At 30.6% G+C, this 12,968-nt stretch overlaps 1 protein-coding gene across 1 annotated transcript; it reads left to right on the forward strand.

Moving 5' to 3' along the window:
- The first annotated feature begins 5,414 nt into the window (after positions 1-5,414).
- On the forward strand, positions 5,415-12,141 carry LOC114126302 (ras guanine nucleotide exchange factor P-like). The gene is made up of 3 exons (XM_050210829.1): positions 5,415-6,153; positions 8,423-8,910; positions 9,428-12,141. Exons 1-3 carry the CDS (start codon positions 6,030-6,032, stop codon positions 9,569-9,571), a joined length of 756 nt encoding a protein of 251 aa, XP_050066786.1. The 5' UTR covers positions 5,415-6,029; the 3' UTR covers positions 9,572-12,141.
- The last annotated feature ends 827 nt before the right edge of the window (positions 12,142-12,968 follow it).

Genomic DNA, 12,968 nt, shown 5'->3' on the forward strand with positions numbered 1-12,968 from the left:
TTTATATACCTACGTATATTATATTGTACAAAAATACGCCATATTATCGGCCTTTCGATTTTTTGGTTAGGCATCACGAGATTTATCGAACTCGCTTACACACGCGCTCGGCGGGGGGTATCTGTGAGAGGGAAACGACGACGACGACGACCACGACGACGTCCTTTGTGCCGCACACACTGCACACGCTCGCGCGTTACATGCGAAGAGATGAAAAATACCCATATATACAGGGTGTCCCGTGAGGATTTACCCATTGCGATATCTCCTGAAATAATGGACATATCATAATTCTGATTTTTTAATAAGACTCACAGGAATAAGAACTACAAATATTTTATGTTTTAATTTATTTTAATGTTTTGGTAAAAAAGTTAAAAAATATATTTTTTTATTTAATTATTTTCAAAAAAATCGAAGATAGCCATTTTGTAGAGTTAATTTTTCTGAAAATATTGACGTTTCAACATTTTGATTTCATTAATTTCTGATTTTTTAATATTTTTTCTAGTTTCTAGAAAAACAGTGAATTATTTAATACCATAGTGGTAACAAATACAGATAACGAGATATCGCAATGGGTAAATCCTCACGGGACACCCTGTATATGTATATGATAATAATATATGTTATTGGTCCTATATATATTTTATTTTTTCTTATTCTTTTATTTTTTTTTCTCATTTTGTACAACAGAAAAACGGTATTAAAGCATATATTGTCGATAATAGTGTGCCGAAGACGATACCAGTTCTTACACATTATAACAATACGTTACACACACACACACACATTTAGCTGGTTTGTCGTATATACGAGATGACTCACGAGCACCGTGCCGCCACCGATCGCTATACGCGTATACTGCAGTGTATACTCGTAGTATGATGATGTCTGCGAACGTGCGTGCGTTATACCTACCTACTTATAAATAATAATATTGTAAACCGCTACAGTTAATGCCCGATATACGCGTACCTATAATATAATATAAAATATATAATAATAATACAATGCGTATTATAACTGTTGCCGGTGTATAGAAATTATTCACTTTTCCTCGTAGCAATGATGCGATAATAACATAATAATAAGCGCGCGCTCAATCGTCGAGATGGGAAACGAGAGATTATAATTATTTATATTATGTACACAAGTGATGTTATATTATAATATTATAGAGATATAGGTATTGTACGCATAATATTATATTGTTATATACGGGGTTAGTCGGTTAAGTATTGTATTAGTAATTAGAGTTGAGATATTATGCGGAGTAGTATATGATATACACTATTACACTCGCGTTTAACCTTGAAATAGACACATAGGTAGTAAGTACCTACTTTCTTTTATAGTTAACACGTATGACTAATGAACTTTTTGGAATAAAAAATTCAAATTTTATAGTATTATAAACTAAATTGATTTTATTTATTTATATTTGCTCTAAGAGCATGAAATAATGAGAAATCAATGCTGTCATTGTCGAAATAATGAATATTTTAAATTATAATATGAATATATAAATGTGATAACATATAAGTACCAATAAAATGTATTATTTTTTTCAAAAATACTATCTTCTAATGGCTAATATTTTTTATTTATAAAAAACATTTTTAATATTGTGAAAGTTAATATTGTTAGTGCATTTATTTAAAATAATCATTTTGTAAATTACACAATAGTGAATAAATATAAGTACAGTCAAGAAGGGATATCGATTTTTAACATTTGAAAATATTTTTGAACTTAAATTTATATTTATCTCAAATTCGTGTTTAATAGGTAAATTATTATCGTATTATTATGTAATTCAAGAATAATTACTTTTTTTAATTCCTTTATAGTTTTACACGCACCCAATTTCAGTTTTTAATGATTGTATGATTTTAAGTTCATTTTAATTATATTTCATAGTCGTACATACAATTAATTATAAAAATAACTATCTGTGCATAGAAAAATAAGGTGAAACGAAATAATTCTGTTTTTAATACCACATAATAATATTATACAGGGGTTTATACGTGCAATCCAAAATTCAATCTATACAGAAAAAGTGCTTTGACATATGCGCGCGTGCGACGTGACATTAAATCATTATAACTTATAAGTAGGTACACGAATAAATTTATTAGGTAGCCAGGTTACGTTAGGTATATCTGTATAATTTATACACGTACTGTCGTCTTTTTGCACATTACGCTGTAATATATCTGCACGTTTGCGTATATTTCTTACCGCGTACACGTGGCGGTCAACAGCAATATTGCGTTACTTTCATCTCGTACGTGTACTTGTAATAATACATAAATACGACGTCGACGTGTCTCGAACGTTAAGTGTTACGTCAGTATTTGTACTCTGCGAAACGTTGAAATGTCAATGTCAATATAATATCATAATTATTGGTCGAAATAAATAAATGTGTTTGTTTTTGTTTAGTTTTAAGTAAATGTATATATTGTATACTACATAGAACAATTAATATTATTTTTTTTTTTAAAGTAAAATAATATTAATTTATAGTAGCACGTCAACGTAATCATTTTTCCATCCGCACACACCACAACAAGATTTACCGAGTTAGTAGGTACTAATGTATAGTAATGTACTATTTATATAGTCTATACTCTATAAGACGAACCAAATTTTAAAATTATAATTGTATTTGTATTTATTATACATCTGTGTACATGTGATTTTATAAATAATTGAATTGCCTAAATTCTAAAATGTGTTTACATTATTATCATAAATTCATAACCAATTAATTATTTGAATTTATATTCAGTAATCTTTTTTTTATTGAGCCTGCAGCGTTGCGTTGACAAAGGCCTAATTGTAATAGGATGCTTAAAAATGTGATTTATTCGTGTCACGTCGTTTTGTTTGTTAATCTATGTGACATTTTATATAGTCTCACAAAGATAACGTATGTATATAATATAATGGAAAATATTAATCATATTCGAATTTATACAACAAATAATTCCCAGCAGGTTTTAGTGTGTATATATCACTTAATGATGCTGCTTATCAAATTCGATAAACATGAAATATATAAACACATAATTTTATACATCACAGAGCGACAATATTTTATTTACTCTCGGTGCCAAAAGATAAAGCGTTATCGACAAATTAATATATATATATATTTATGAGTGGGATATTTTTGTTGTCTTAAAAATGGACATTTATATAGTATGTGTTATATAATAATATTAAGCATTTATCGTATATAATAATAAACGTGTTGACAAAAAATCTGAAAAAGAGTCTGCAGCTCGTTTAGATTATTTGGAGGTAAACATAACAAAACGTTATCTTTTAAGTTTTTACTTCATATAAGTAATGTCGTGAGGAAAACAAAATGATAAATGTTTTTAATGCGGTCCATTTTTCATATAATTATATAGGCACCTACGATAAAATGGAGTTTGTTTGTATTCAAAATAAAATATATATATAGATAGGTACAATTAAGTACTTATATAATACGAAGTATTATATTATTCTTTTTAAGAAATAGATTATACAGAATATCTTTTTTGTGCTTATTAGTTATTACTGCAGGATGTTAAAATGTATATCAGTAATGTGCGTGTAGGTTTATTATATATTGGTATACACTTTACCTTTAAATGTTTTCAGATTAAATGAGACGCATTTAAAATAACTAATTTTGGTAGGTACATATGAAATATTGTATAGATACTTGATGACGGATTTAAAAAGACATTAAAAAACCATTATAATAAACTATCTATGTGCATTCAATTTTAAAAACAATAGAATCGTGCGCTTTTTATAACTATATATTGGTTTAACTAAATATATGTGATATATAAGAATGGTCTATGGTAAAACAACGGTATATAATTGAGTATAAATTTTAAAATTCGATTCGTATAGAAATACGATACGCCAAGTCTCATGTATACCTTCATGGCATGCCGCCATGGGCTATGCCTTCATCATATACATACTAAAACGAAACAGATAAAGAAATACGAAACATGATGATGTATATTATTATTATTAATATTTATTTGGTCATGTACGATGTACTTATACAGTAGTCAGGTATTTCAAATATAGAAACACGTTCGTAAATATTTTTACATAATAGTAAAATTATTATATACAAGCTATACCTCCTATACACTATAGGAATTATTTTTATAGGTATTTAGACCTATTATTTATATTTTGATTAATAATTAATTGAATGTTTTTAACGTTGCGGTGTTGAAGGTGAAGAATTTTATTTTGAGATGAATTCCGTCATCATATTATGTTCATGTTATATTTTGTATGAATTTTGATTATTATTGTGATACTTACCATCAAATTTTTACGTACCTAGGTATATAAAAGCTTCGTTATTGTATACTTACATGTACTACATGTACCTATACATAAAATCATTCAGCGTTCGAATTAGCATTTTTTATTTTATTTTATAACTACCATACATAGTATTATTTGAATCATTATTTTTTATTATATTATTTATAATGCGTACAATATACCTATAACTTTGTAATATATGATATGATGTGGCATCGCCTGGATGCGCGTGGTAAATAATCCAATCACGTTTTCTTGTTGATATAGAATTCTGAATTATATATATAGGGTATTATTAAATGTTTGTCCTGTGCGTTTTGTGTTTGTGCTTTGTAGATATCAATTTGCAACCACGGTAAGTGTTTATGTTGTACGAAAATTAATAGGTCGCACAGACGACGACGTCTGTATGCGAACAGCAATATAATCAAGTTCATGCGGATTTAAAAAGATCTTTACTTTTTTACGTATTACTTGTACTTGTCTTATAGATTATAAAAAACTGTTGTGTAATTTATATTATCCGAAAAAAAAACAAAATCGATTTGGATATTATTGAGTATGCTACCAAATAAAAATATATAATATCATAATGGTCATAATAAAGTCCATTGAAGTCTACATAATATTTTGAATGAGAACGAGAAAAATTGTTGACAATAAACGTTTTCTTATAATAATAATTTCTCTAATTTATACCGACGCGTTCAGTACGATGTGGCAATTATAATTGTAATATAAATTAATATTAAATGAAAAAAAATTGACGACAATTTAATAATATGTGTGATTATATTATTAGGTATTATTATTTCAGAAGTAGGAAAATGACGTCGTCGTCGCCACCATCGCCACAGGTACGGCGGCCGTTTTACGGGCCGATGGGGCGGTGGGGTGCAGGGTCTCTCGGGGGCGGGGGCGGCCCTCGCACCACCGCCGCCGCCCAACCGGCCAGCGATTGGCCCGAAAAAAGCGCGGGATTTCGGTCCCGCCGAAAAACGCGCGCGCCGTCGCCGAACGGGTCGACGCGCGTACGACACGACGACGGCCGATCAGTATCGCTACCTACACCGCTGTCGTCGCATGTGCGCCGCTAGCGAGCAACGACAGACAATAATTATTACTATTATCGCCGCCGCCGCCGTAGTCCGGACAATTGCCGCAGCACGCGCGCACCTCGTCGCCGGCCGGTACCCGTCGTATTCCGTCGTCCGCCGTCGCCAGACGCTCGCACGCGCATACACCGCCCGCCGCCGCGATTCGGACCCGAGCGAAAGGGTCTGTTCGACCGGCGAACGCTCTTCAGTCGTTGGACTTCGCGCAACTCTTCCGGGTGTCGAGTGAATCGGAACTGCTCTCCGAGCACTCTTCTTCGCGTGCATCGCCGCCGCCGCCACCGCGAACTTACCGATATTTTACCAACTGATTATTTTTTTTTAATATTCGGCAATCGTTTATAAGACTATTATTTTTCATACAGTGCGTTTTCGCGTATTCTGCGATTTGTTTTGTCTATACATTTTTTGTGTTCGTATATATTTTGATATTTTATCAAAAACTTTTGATACAAAAAAAAAAAAAAAAAATTAAAAATATAATACAACTTAAAATTGGAAATATTGCGATTCGTCTTCAGAAAAAAAAGAAGAAAAAAAAACGGATCAGACATGGCCGTACCGTTCAGACCGCCGTCGCACAATTCCGATACAGCAAGGGATCATTATTTACGAATTGAAAATCTGCTCAGAGAATTATTGACACTGCTCAGTCGAATGCCCTCTTGGATGAGTGGTAAGTTTTTACTATGTTTATTTAAATATATTTAATTATCTAGTCTTAGTAGTACCCTTTACCCCCAAGTATAATTTTATGTATAGCTTACATTTTATAACGTTTCGTGTAAGATTTAAATTAATTGTTAAAAAAAAGTTTAAAAAAAAAAATGCCGTGAAAAATATTTATAAAAAAAATTATAATTAAAAATTATTTTATAAAAAAGTAATTGTATAATTTTATTAAATTGTGTTAATAATTGTGTAAAAAATTTTTGTCGCAATGTTTCGTGATAAAATTGTATTTCACAAATAATATCCACGTGTTAACAAAAAAAAAAAATAATAACGTTTCGCAAACCGTCGCGGTCGTAGCGTATTTTTACGAAATGAGGAAAAATATATTTGCGATTTGACAATGTAGTATTAAGAAAAATTTAATTTTTTTTGTACTTGCACAAGTTTCTTCCGCAGTGTTCCGGTGTATCATTTTTATTCAAAAATAATATAGGTACATACAATTTCGTATAAGTTAATAAAAATATTTAAATAATGTCTTATTGACTAAAAATATTTGTTATTAAAGGTATGGATAAATAATTCTATAAAATATTATTAAAAAAGTCCGCTAAAAATTAAAAAAAATTAAAAAACGGAAAATTAAAAAAAAAAATTAATATAATATATTTTTTTTCGGCCGGTTAGTAACATGCGTCGATTGACTTGTGCGGACCTGTCGTCTCGCCGTCGTATAGGTTCCTATATAATATAAGGTCACCCACCCGACATCTCTAAATTCAGGTAGGCGAACGCGTCCGATACTTCGATACATCACCATGATACAACTCTGTACACGAGCTTACCGGAATATTATTTGATATTTCATATGAATATAATAGAGTCTGTGACCATAATATAATATAGATGCAACGCGCGTGAACAATCAAATAACATCTATACATTTTGTATTATTTTTTTTATATCATATACTATATTATATCATTTATATTTTTTCCACACATCACCGTACCAACTATAATATTATAATATGTAATAACATGTAGGAATCTTGTATATTTCTCGTTTTTCACGAAAAAAGTGAACAAAAAAAAAAAAAAAATTCACGCAAAAAAAATGTTGTAGGTAGGTAGGACTTCCGTAAAAATATTATTTTAAATAAGTTTACGCGCGATTCAGTATAGCTATTAGCCGCGCGCATTTGAAAAAAAAATAGCATGTCGTATAATATAATAATGGTAGTTATATTCAAATATCAATTATTTTATTACAATTTTTTCGCTGATTAACTATAATTTGATACACTATTTAATTTATTGATTAATATAGATTAATTAGACTAGTTTATTTTTATTTTTTGTGAAAATGCTTGCGCATGTTTCATGAATATATTATAATGTTATATATAATTAATAACAATCACACTATGTTTAAGCTTCTATATTATATACTCGTATATATTATTTACTATACAATTGCGCGACACCTTAAAACCGAATCGTTGTTCTTTTGTCTGCGTGCGCGTGTCCGTATAATATACATCATCTGTGTGTATTATTTATTTATTTTGATATCATAGGGGAGAAAAAATTAAAATCTTTTTAAATATTCCACTCGGTACGGTGGTGACACGCAACTATTATAGGTAGCTATATACTATTTCAACCGTCGTGATATTTTTTCCTAAGAGGTAAAAATAGTAAAATAATACAAAATACATATCGTCCGGTGTCTATTATTATTTGCGAAATTCGGAGGCCTCTATTGTTAGCTCGCGCGACAAAAGACGATAATTTGCCAACAAGTGCCTCCAAGGACAAAACCGCCACTCGCCCACGCGCGGTCCTGTATTGTTTTTTCCCTAAGTCTTACAATTTATTATTGTTGTTATTATTACCGTCGTTGTTGTGGCTTTAGGAGACACTTTTACTTATAAAATATTACGTATAAAACAAAATATTGGCGCGTGATCGATTAAAGTCCATTAAATGTGTTGCATAAAATTAAGCGAATATAGGAGTTAATTTGTTTAAGAACGCTAATTAGTTATGGAATAAATATGTAGTTGTACATACATTATTATATATTTATTGATGGGGCGAACAACGCGAATGATTTTAATAAACCGTAACTAACGATAACTAGAGTCTTGAATTCATATTGCGATTATCGTAACATATATATAATATTATGACCGTCACGCCTGCAGAAACGTTAGGTTGTTTAATATCAGTATCACGTCATTATTATTTTTTTTTCGTGTCTCACAGGTGATCTATCTAGCTATTCAAACAATGGCATCAACATATCTCCTCAGACTGTCCCTCCTGCACAATCGTTAGAAGAAAGGGACCGTCTTTGGGTACAACAACAGCAACATTCGATTCGCATGTTCCACCGTCGGCGTTTACGCGAACGCCAACAGCAGGAGCGACGCGAGCAACAACAAGTAGTCGAGGAAGAACAAGAGTCACAGCAACACGCTGAGCAACAGCAAGTACTGTTGCCCGACTTGGTCACGTCATGTGGACCGACAGTGCGCCAACAACCGCCGCCGCCGCCACCGCCACCGTCGTCGCAACAGCGACCGGAACAACATCAGTCCGCGGTCGACGACGACAAATTCGTCGACGCCGTCAAACTTCAGGTTGCCGTGTGCCCGACTTGCTATTACGGCAAAGAGCGCAAGCTGAAGGTGATCGGAGTCGCCAAGTTGGACGGGAACGGCAAACCGATCCGCTGGAGCACCCACCGCGAAGTGAGTACCAGTTATATCTATTTTTATACAACATGCTCTTTTTCCTCACAACCGCGAGTTAGTTCAAATCTTTACCAGTTACGCGATGGCCGACTCAATTTTTTTTCGTCAATATTATATTATGTAAAAAATAATGCAGTAACGTGTAAAACGATAAAACGATGAGATTTTTTTTAATTCTACAGTTTTAAAATAAATTTATACAATATTGACTTATCTACTATATATATATCTACTTAAATTTAAATTTTAAACCGTAGGCCTCGAGAAAGAAATTGCGTTTTTTTCGCCGACTGTTCGCATTAATCTGCATTATGCGCGCAGGCTTGATTTTTTTTCTTCTATTATTTTATAACCATAACTATTGAAAAACAAAACATTTTCCGTCTATATATTTTATGCGTGTAAATCAAACTTACTAATATATAAATAATATATATATATAAATATATAGGTATAACATCTAGCTATATACTATCGGATTATCTGTAACAGTTTGCAATTGTTTGTGTTGCAGGACGAAGAACTGTTAGTTATCGAGGATAAGAGTACAAAAGTAAAACGACGAATCATGTCGCTGCTTCAGCCATCAAAAATCGAATCGTCTGTACTCACCGCCATGTTCGTAATCATCGGCTGGAAAATGTTCATCAAACAATAATGTAATTTTGTTTTTAGAATTAGAGAGAGAGAGATAGCGAAAAAAACAATTTTTTTCCACACCTATATAAAAAGACTCCACAACCAGGTTCCAGTCACGGTTTTAGTGACTAAAACAAATTTTAATTTTAATGTTAATCAAATTGACCGTTGATCTCAATTTACTAAAATGTGAGATGTTCGTAATCGTAGCCAAATGTAGTATTTAATTTATACTATATTATAATAAACTATTATTATTTTTATTATTATCGAATATAATCGTCGACTTGAACGCGCGTGAACACATTTGCAGCCGCTGCTGTTTTTGTACGTTACGATGGTTTTTGTCGATTATTATTATTATTATTATTATTATTATTTTGCTTAATATTAACATTATCTTATAAGTATGTATCTACCTATTTTTAAAATTTTTTTTTTTTGTAATATTAATCTCTATTTCTATGCTTCATCTGTTGTATTTTGTCGTTTCACATGGGAATTCTGCGGTTTCAGTCCCAGACCTATTCACATTTTGATCTCGTTTTTATAAAACTATAGCTTCAGAACGGCACTACCATGGTGGTGGGGTTTTCTCTGCCTCCACGGTTTTGAATTAGTATGAAATGCTATATTGTATTAATTTTTATATTTTTTGCTCACTGTAAATAAGCGTTTTTATCTTTTTATTTGTACACACATACACTCGCGCTGCGTCATTTTTATTACTCATTTATTTTTTGAATTTTGTCCGTTCACCACGGAAGCCGTAAATTCTATTTTTATACACAGCTAATGAAAAAAATCGAATTCTCTGTGGACGTTTTTCTCTTGTTTCTATTCGTTCTACTAATAATAATTATGGTATAGGTCATAATATGAGGTGGTATACCAGCTGGTATATTACATTAACGGACTCCGAGATCCAGTTCTGATATAATATGTATACATCACAATAAAAACGACGACTATTCATTTCAATATAATTCATACTTTGTGCGTCGAGGAATCATAAAATAAAATATCATTATTATGATCGCTTTGTAAATAAATTAATCTTAGTATATTATAATATGCTTGTTGCATGCAGCGAGATATTAACTTCCTACGTATATTATAATATACGATAATATGTATAGAGTGTTTTTTTTTTTTTGGTTTTCTTTTTTTTTACATTTTTTATTATTTTGAAAAGCATTTCTGTGGTGTTAAATAAAACTTGGACGCCGTCGGGGCCTTTCATATGCTTCGAGCTTAAACCATTCTTTGCGAATTTCCTCCCGGCGACGATCCTCGTTTCGCCCATCAAAGCGTTTCTGTGATAATGCCATTATTTTTTTTTTATCTATTGAATTATATATTTATCTAATAAATCTATGGCATTTCTTGTGTTTTTTACGGTTCCTCAAAGAATCGTAATATTTTATATTATATGTACTTTGTAAATTAATATATTGATAAGGTTTTTTTAAATTATTATTATTATTATTAATAGGTTGATCTCTTTTTCATAGTACTTAAGTAGATAGTGTTCTTAGCTATTAGTTTAATATTAGTATTAATTAGTAGATAATATTATTACACTTTAGATTTAATGATGTTGATGTTGAATATTGTTAATATGGTCATCTCTCTCTTCGGTTCACTAAATAGAAATAAAAAATTATTATTATGAAATGTACCTACTTGCGGTGCAAAAGATCATCATAATTAAAAAAAAAAATGTAAAAACTTAATACATAAGTTTATGTAATTATTGGAAGACTATTGATTATAAGCGTTTTGTGATCCAAAATTTTTTATTACTGTAGAAATAGATTTTTTAAATATTTATTTTATCATAATTATTATAACATATAATATATAATATGTAAATACACGATTAATTTTTATTCAAACACTTGGAGATATTTATTTTAAAATTAAAAGAAAAAAATCATTTGGTCGTCGAACAATCGTTACAAAATTATATGTGTGTATATCAATTCATTCTATGTTATATAATGTACATTTTCGTATTTACAATAATGGTTAAAAAAAAAAAAATAATAATAACAACACTGCCCAAGTATTTATAATATCATGTCAGTATATACGCAAACGCGTTGTACCTTTCTGCCAACTCCATTGTTATAATATTATAATAATATTATATTATATAGACTTCTCTCCCCGCGGTCTTTGGTATTTTTCTCCCTCGTGTATTATTGTATATTAACACATTTTATAGTTCCGTATAATGATGTATAGTTTTAGAGCTATTTTTTTTTTATATTATATTATCCATAGTACCTTATATATATATAACATAATATACTTCGCGGCATATAAATGTGCACCTCGCCGGTTTCCGGCGAGTTAGCACACTGCGTCTTGCTACCGATGTCTTTCCTTTGTATTATAATAATATAATATTTTAATATTATATATAAATGTTGTTTGTAAGCAGAATTTGAATATTATTGTGTACGCATATATATATATAATATGTAACTATCGTTGTCCGAACGGATCGTATGTATGCATGATATTATTATTATTACTATTATTATTGAAGAAAAATAAAAATAAATCGTATACTATACAATATATGCCGGTGTCAGTTTTTCATTTATTTTTTACCATACACGTTGCTCCTTCCATCCTGATCGTCGTGTTCATTTTCCTTAATCTATACCTAAATAGATATATTTAAAATGTAATATATACACAGGCATGGGCCAACCAGTAGAGGTATAAGTGTACAACAATCAAATTCGTGATTATGATTTGTTGCAGAAGGAATATTATAATATTATATATATGCCCTAAAAAAATATGGTTGCTTCTCAGGTTGTGTTTAGAAAAACGACGGTGACAATGAAACGAAAAAAAAATTGACTTTGATCAGACTGTGATGATTGCATACGACGAGTTAAGTGCTATTGTATTGAAAACGAAAAGATAATATACGAGTATATTATAATAAAGTAGATACCTACAGTAAGAGTATGTATTTACTATTTAATTTCGATAAATTGTATATATTCATAGTGCGCATTGTTCAGGTATCACGATTACATAATTTACTAATACATGAAGAAATGTGTAAATTAGAAATTTATAAAAGACGGCAAAAAGTAGAGACGATTAATTGCAGTAAATAGAAAAAAATCGCAAAAATATGTTCAAAAGGCGCCATCTATTGGACCACGTCGTCAATTATTCTCGGTAGTGAAAATAACGTCTCCATAAATCTACTTATGGAGTACGTTTACGAAAACTATTATGTGGCGAGAGTTGTCTAAAATAAAACTGTGATATTCCAACATCTCAGTGCCAAGCTAAATGATAATTTCAAGTTCCATTTACTTCAAATTACTTTAAATAAAACATTTTAGTCTGCGATTTATGTATATATTATATATTTTGGCTTA

This window comes from Aphis gossypii, chromosome 1 (assembly GCF_020184175.1).
Source record: "Aphis gossypii isolate Hap1 chromosome 1, ASM2018417v2, whole genome shotgun sequence".
Lineage (NCBI taxonomy): Eukaryota > Metazoa > Arthropoda > Insecta > Hemiptera > Aphididae > Aphis > Aphis gossypii.

Coding starts and splice junctions, on each gene's coding strand:
- LOC114126302 (XM_050210829.1), top strand. CDS start 6,030: ATGGCCGTACCGTTCAGACCGCCGTCGCACAATTCCGATACAGCAAGG. Junction 6,154..8,422: donor AATGCCCTCTTGGATGAGTG/GTAAGTTTTTAC, acceptor CGTGTCTCACAG/GTGATCTATCTAGCTATTCA. Junction 8,911..9,427: donor GCTGGAGCACCCACCGCGAA/GTGAGTACCAGT, acceptor TTTGTGTTGCAG/GACGAAGAACTGTTAGTTAT.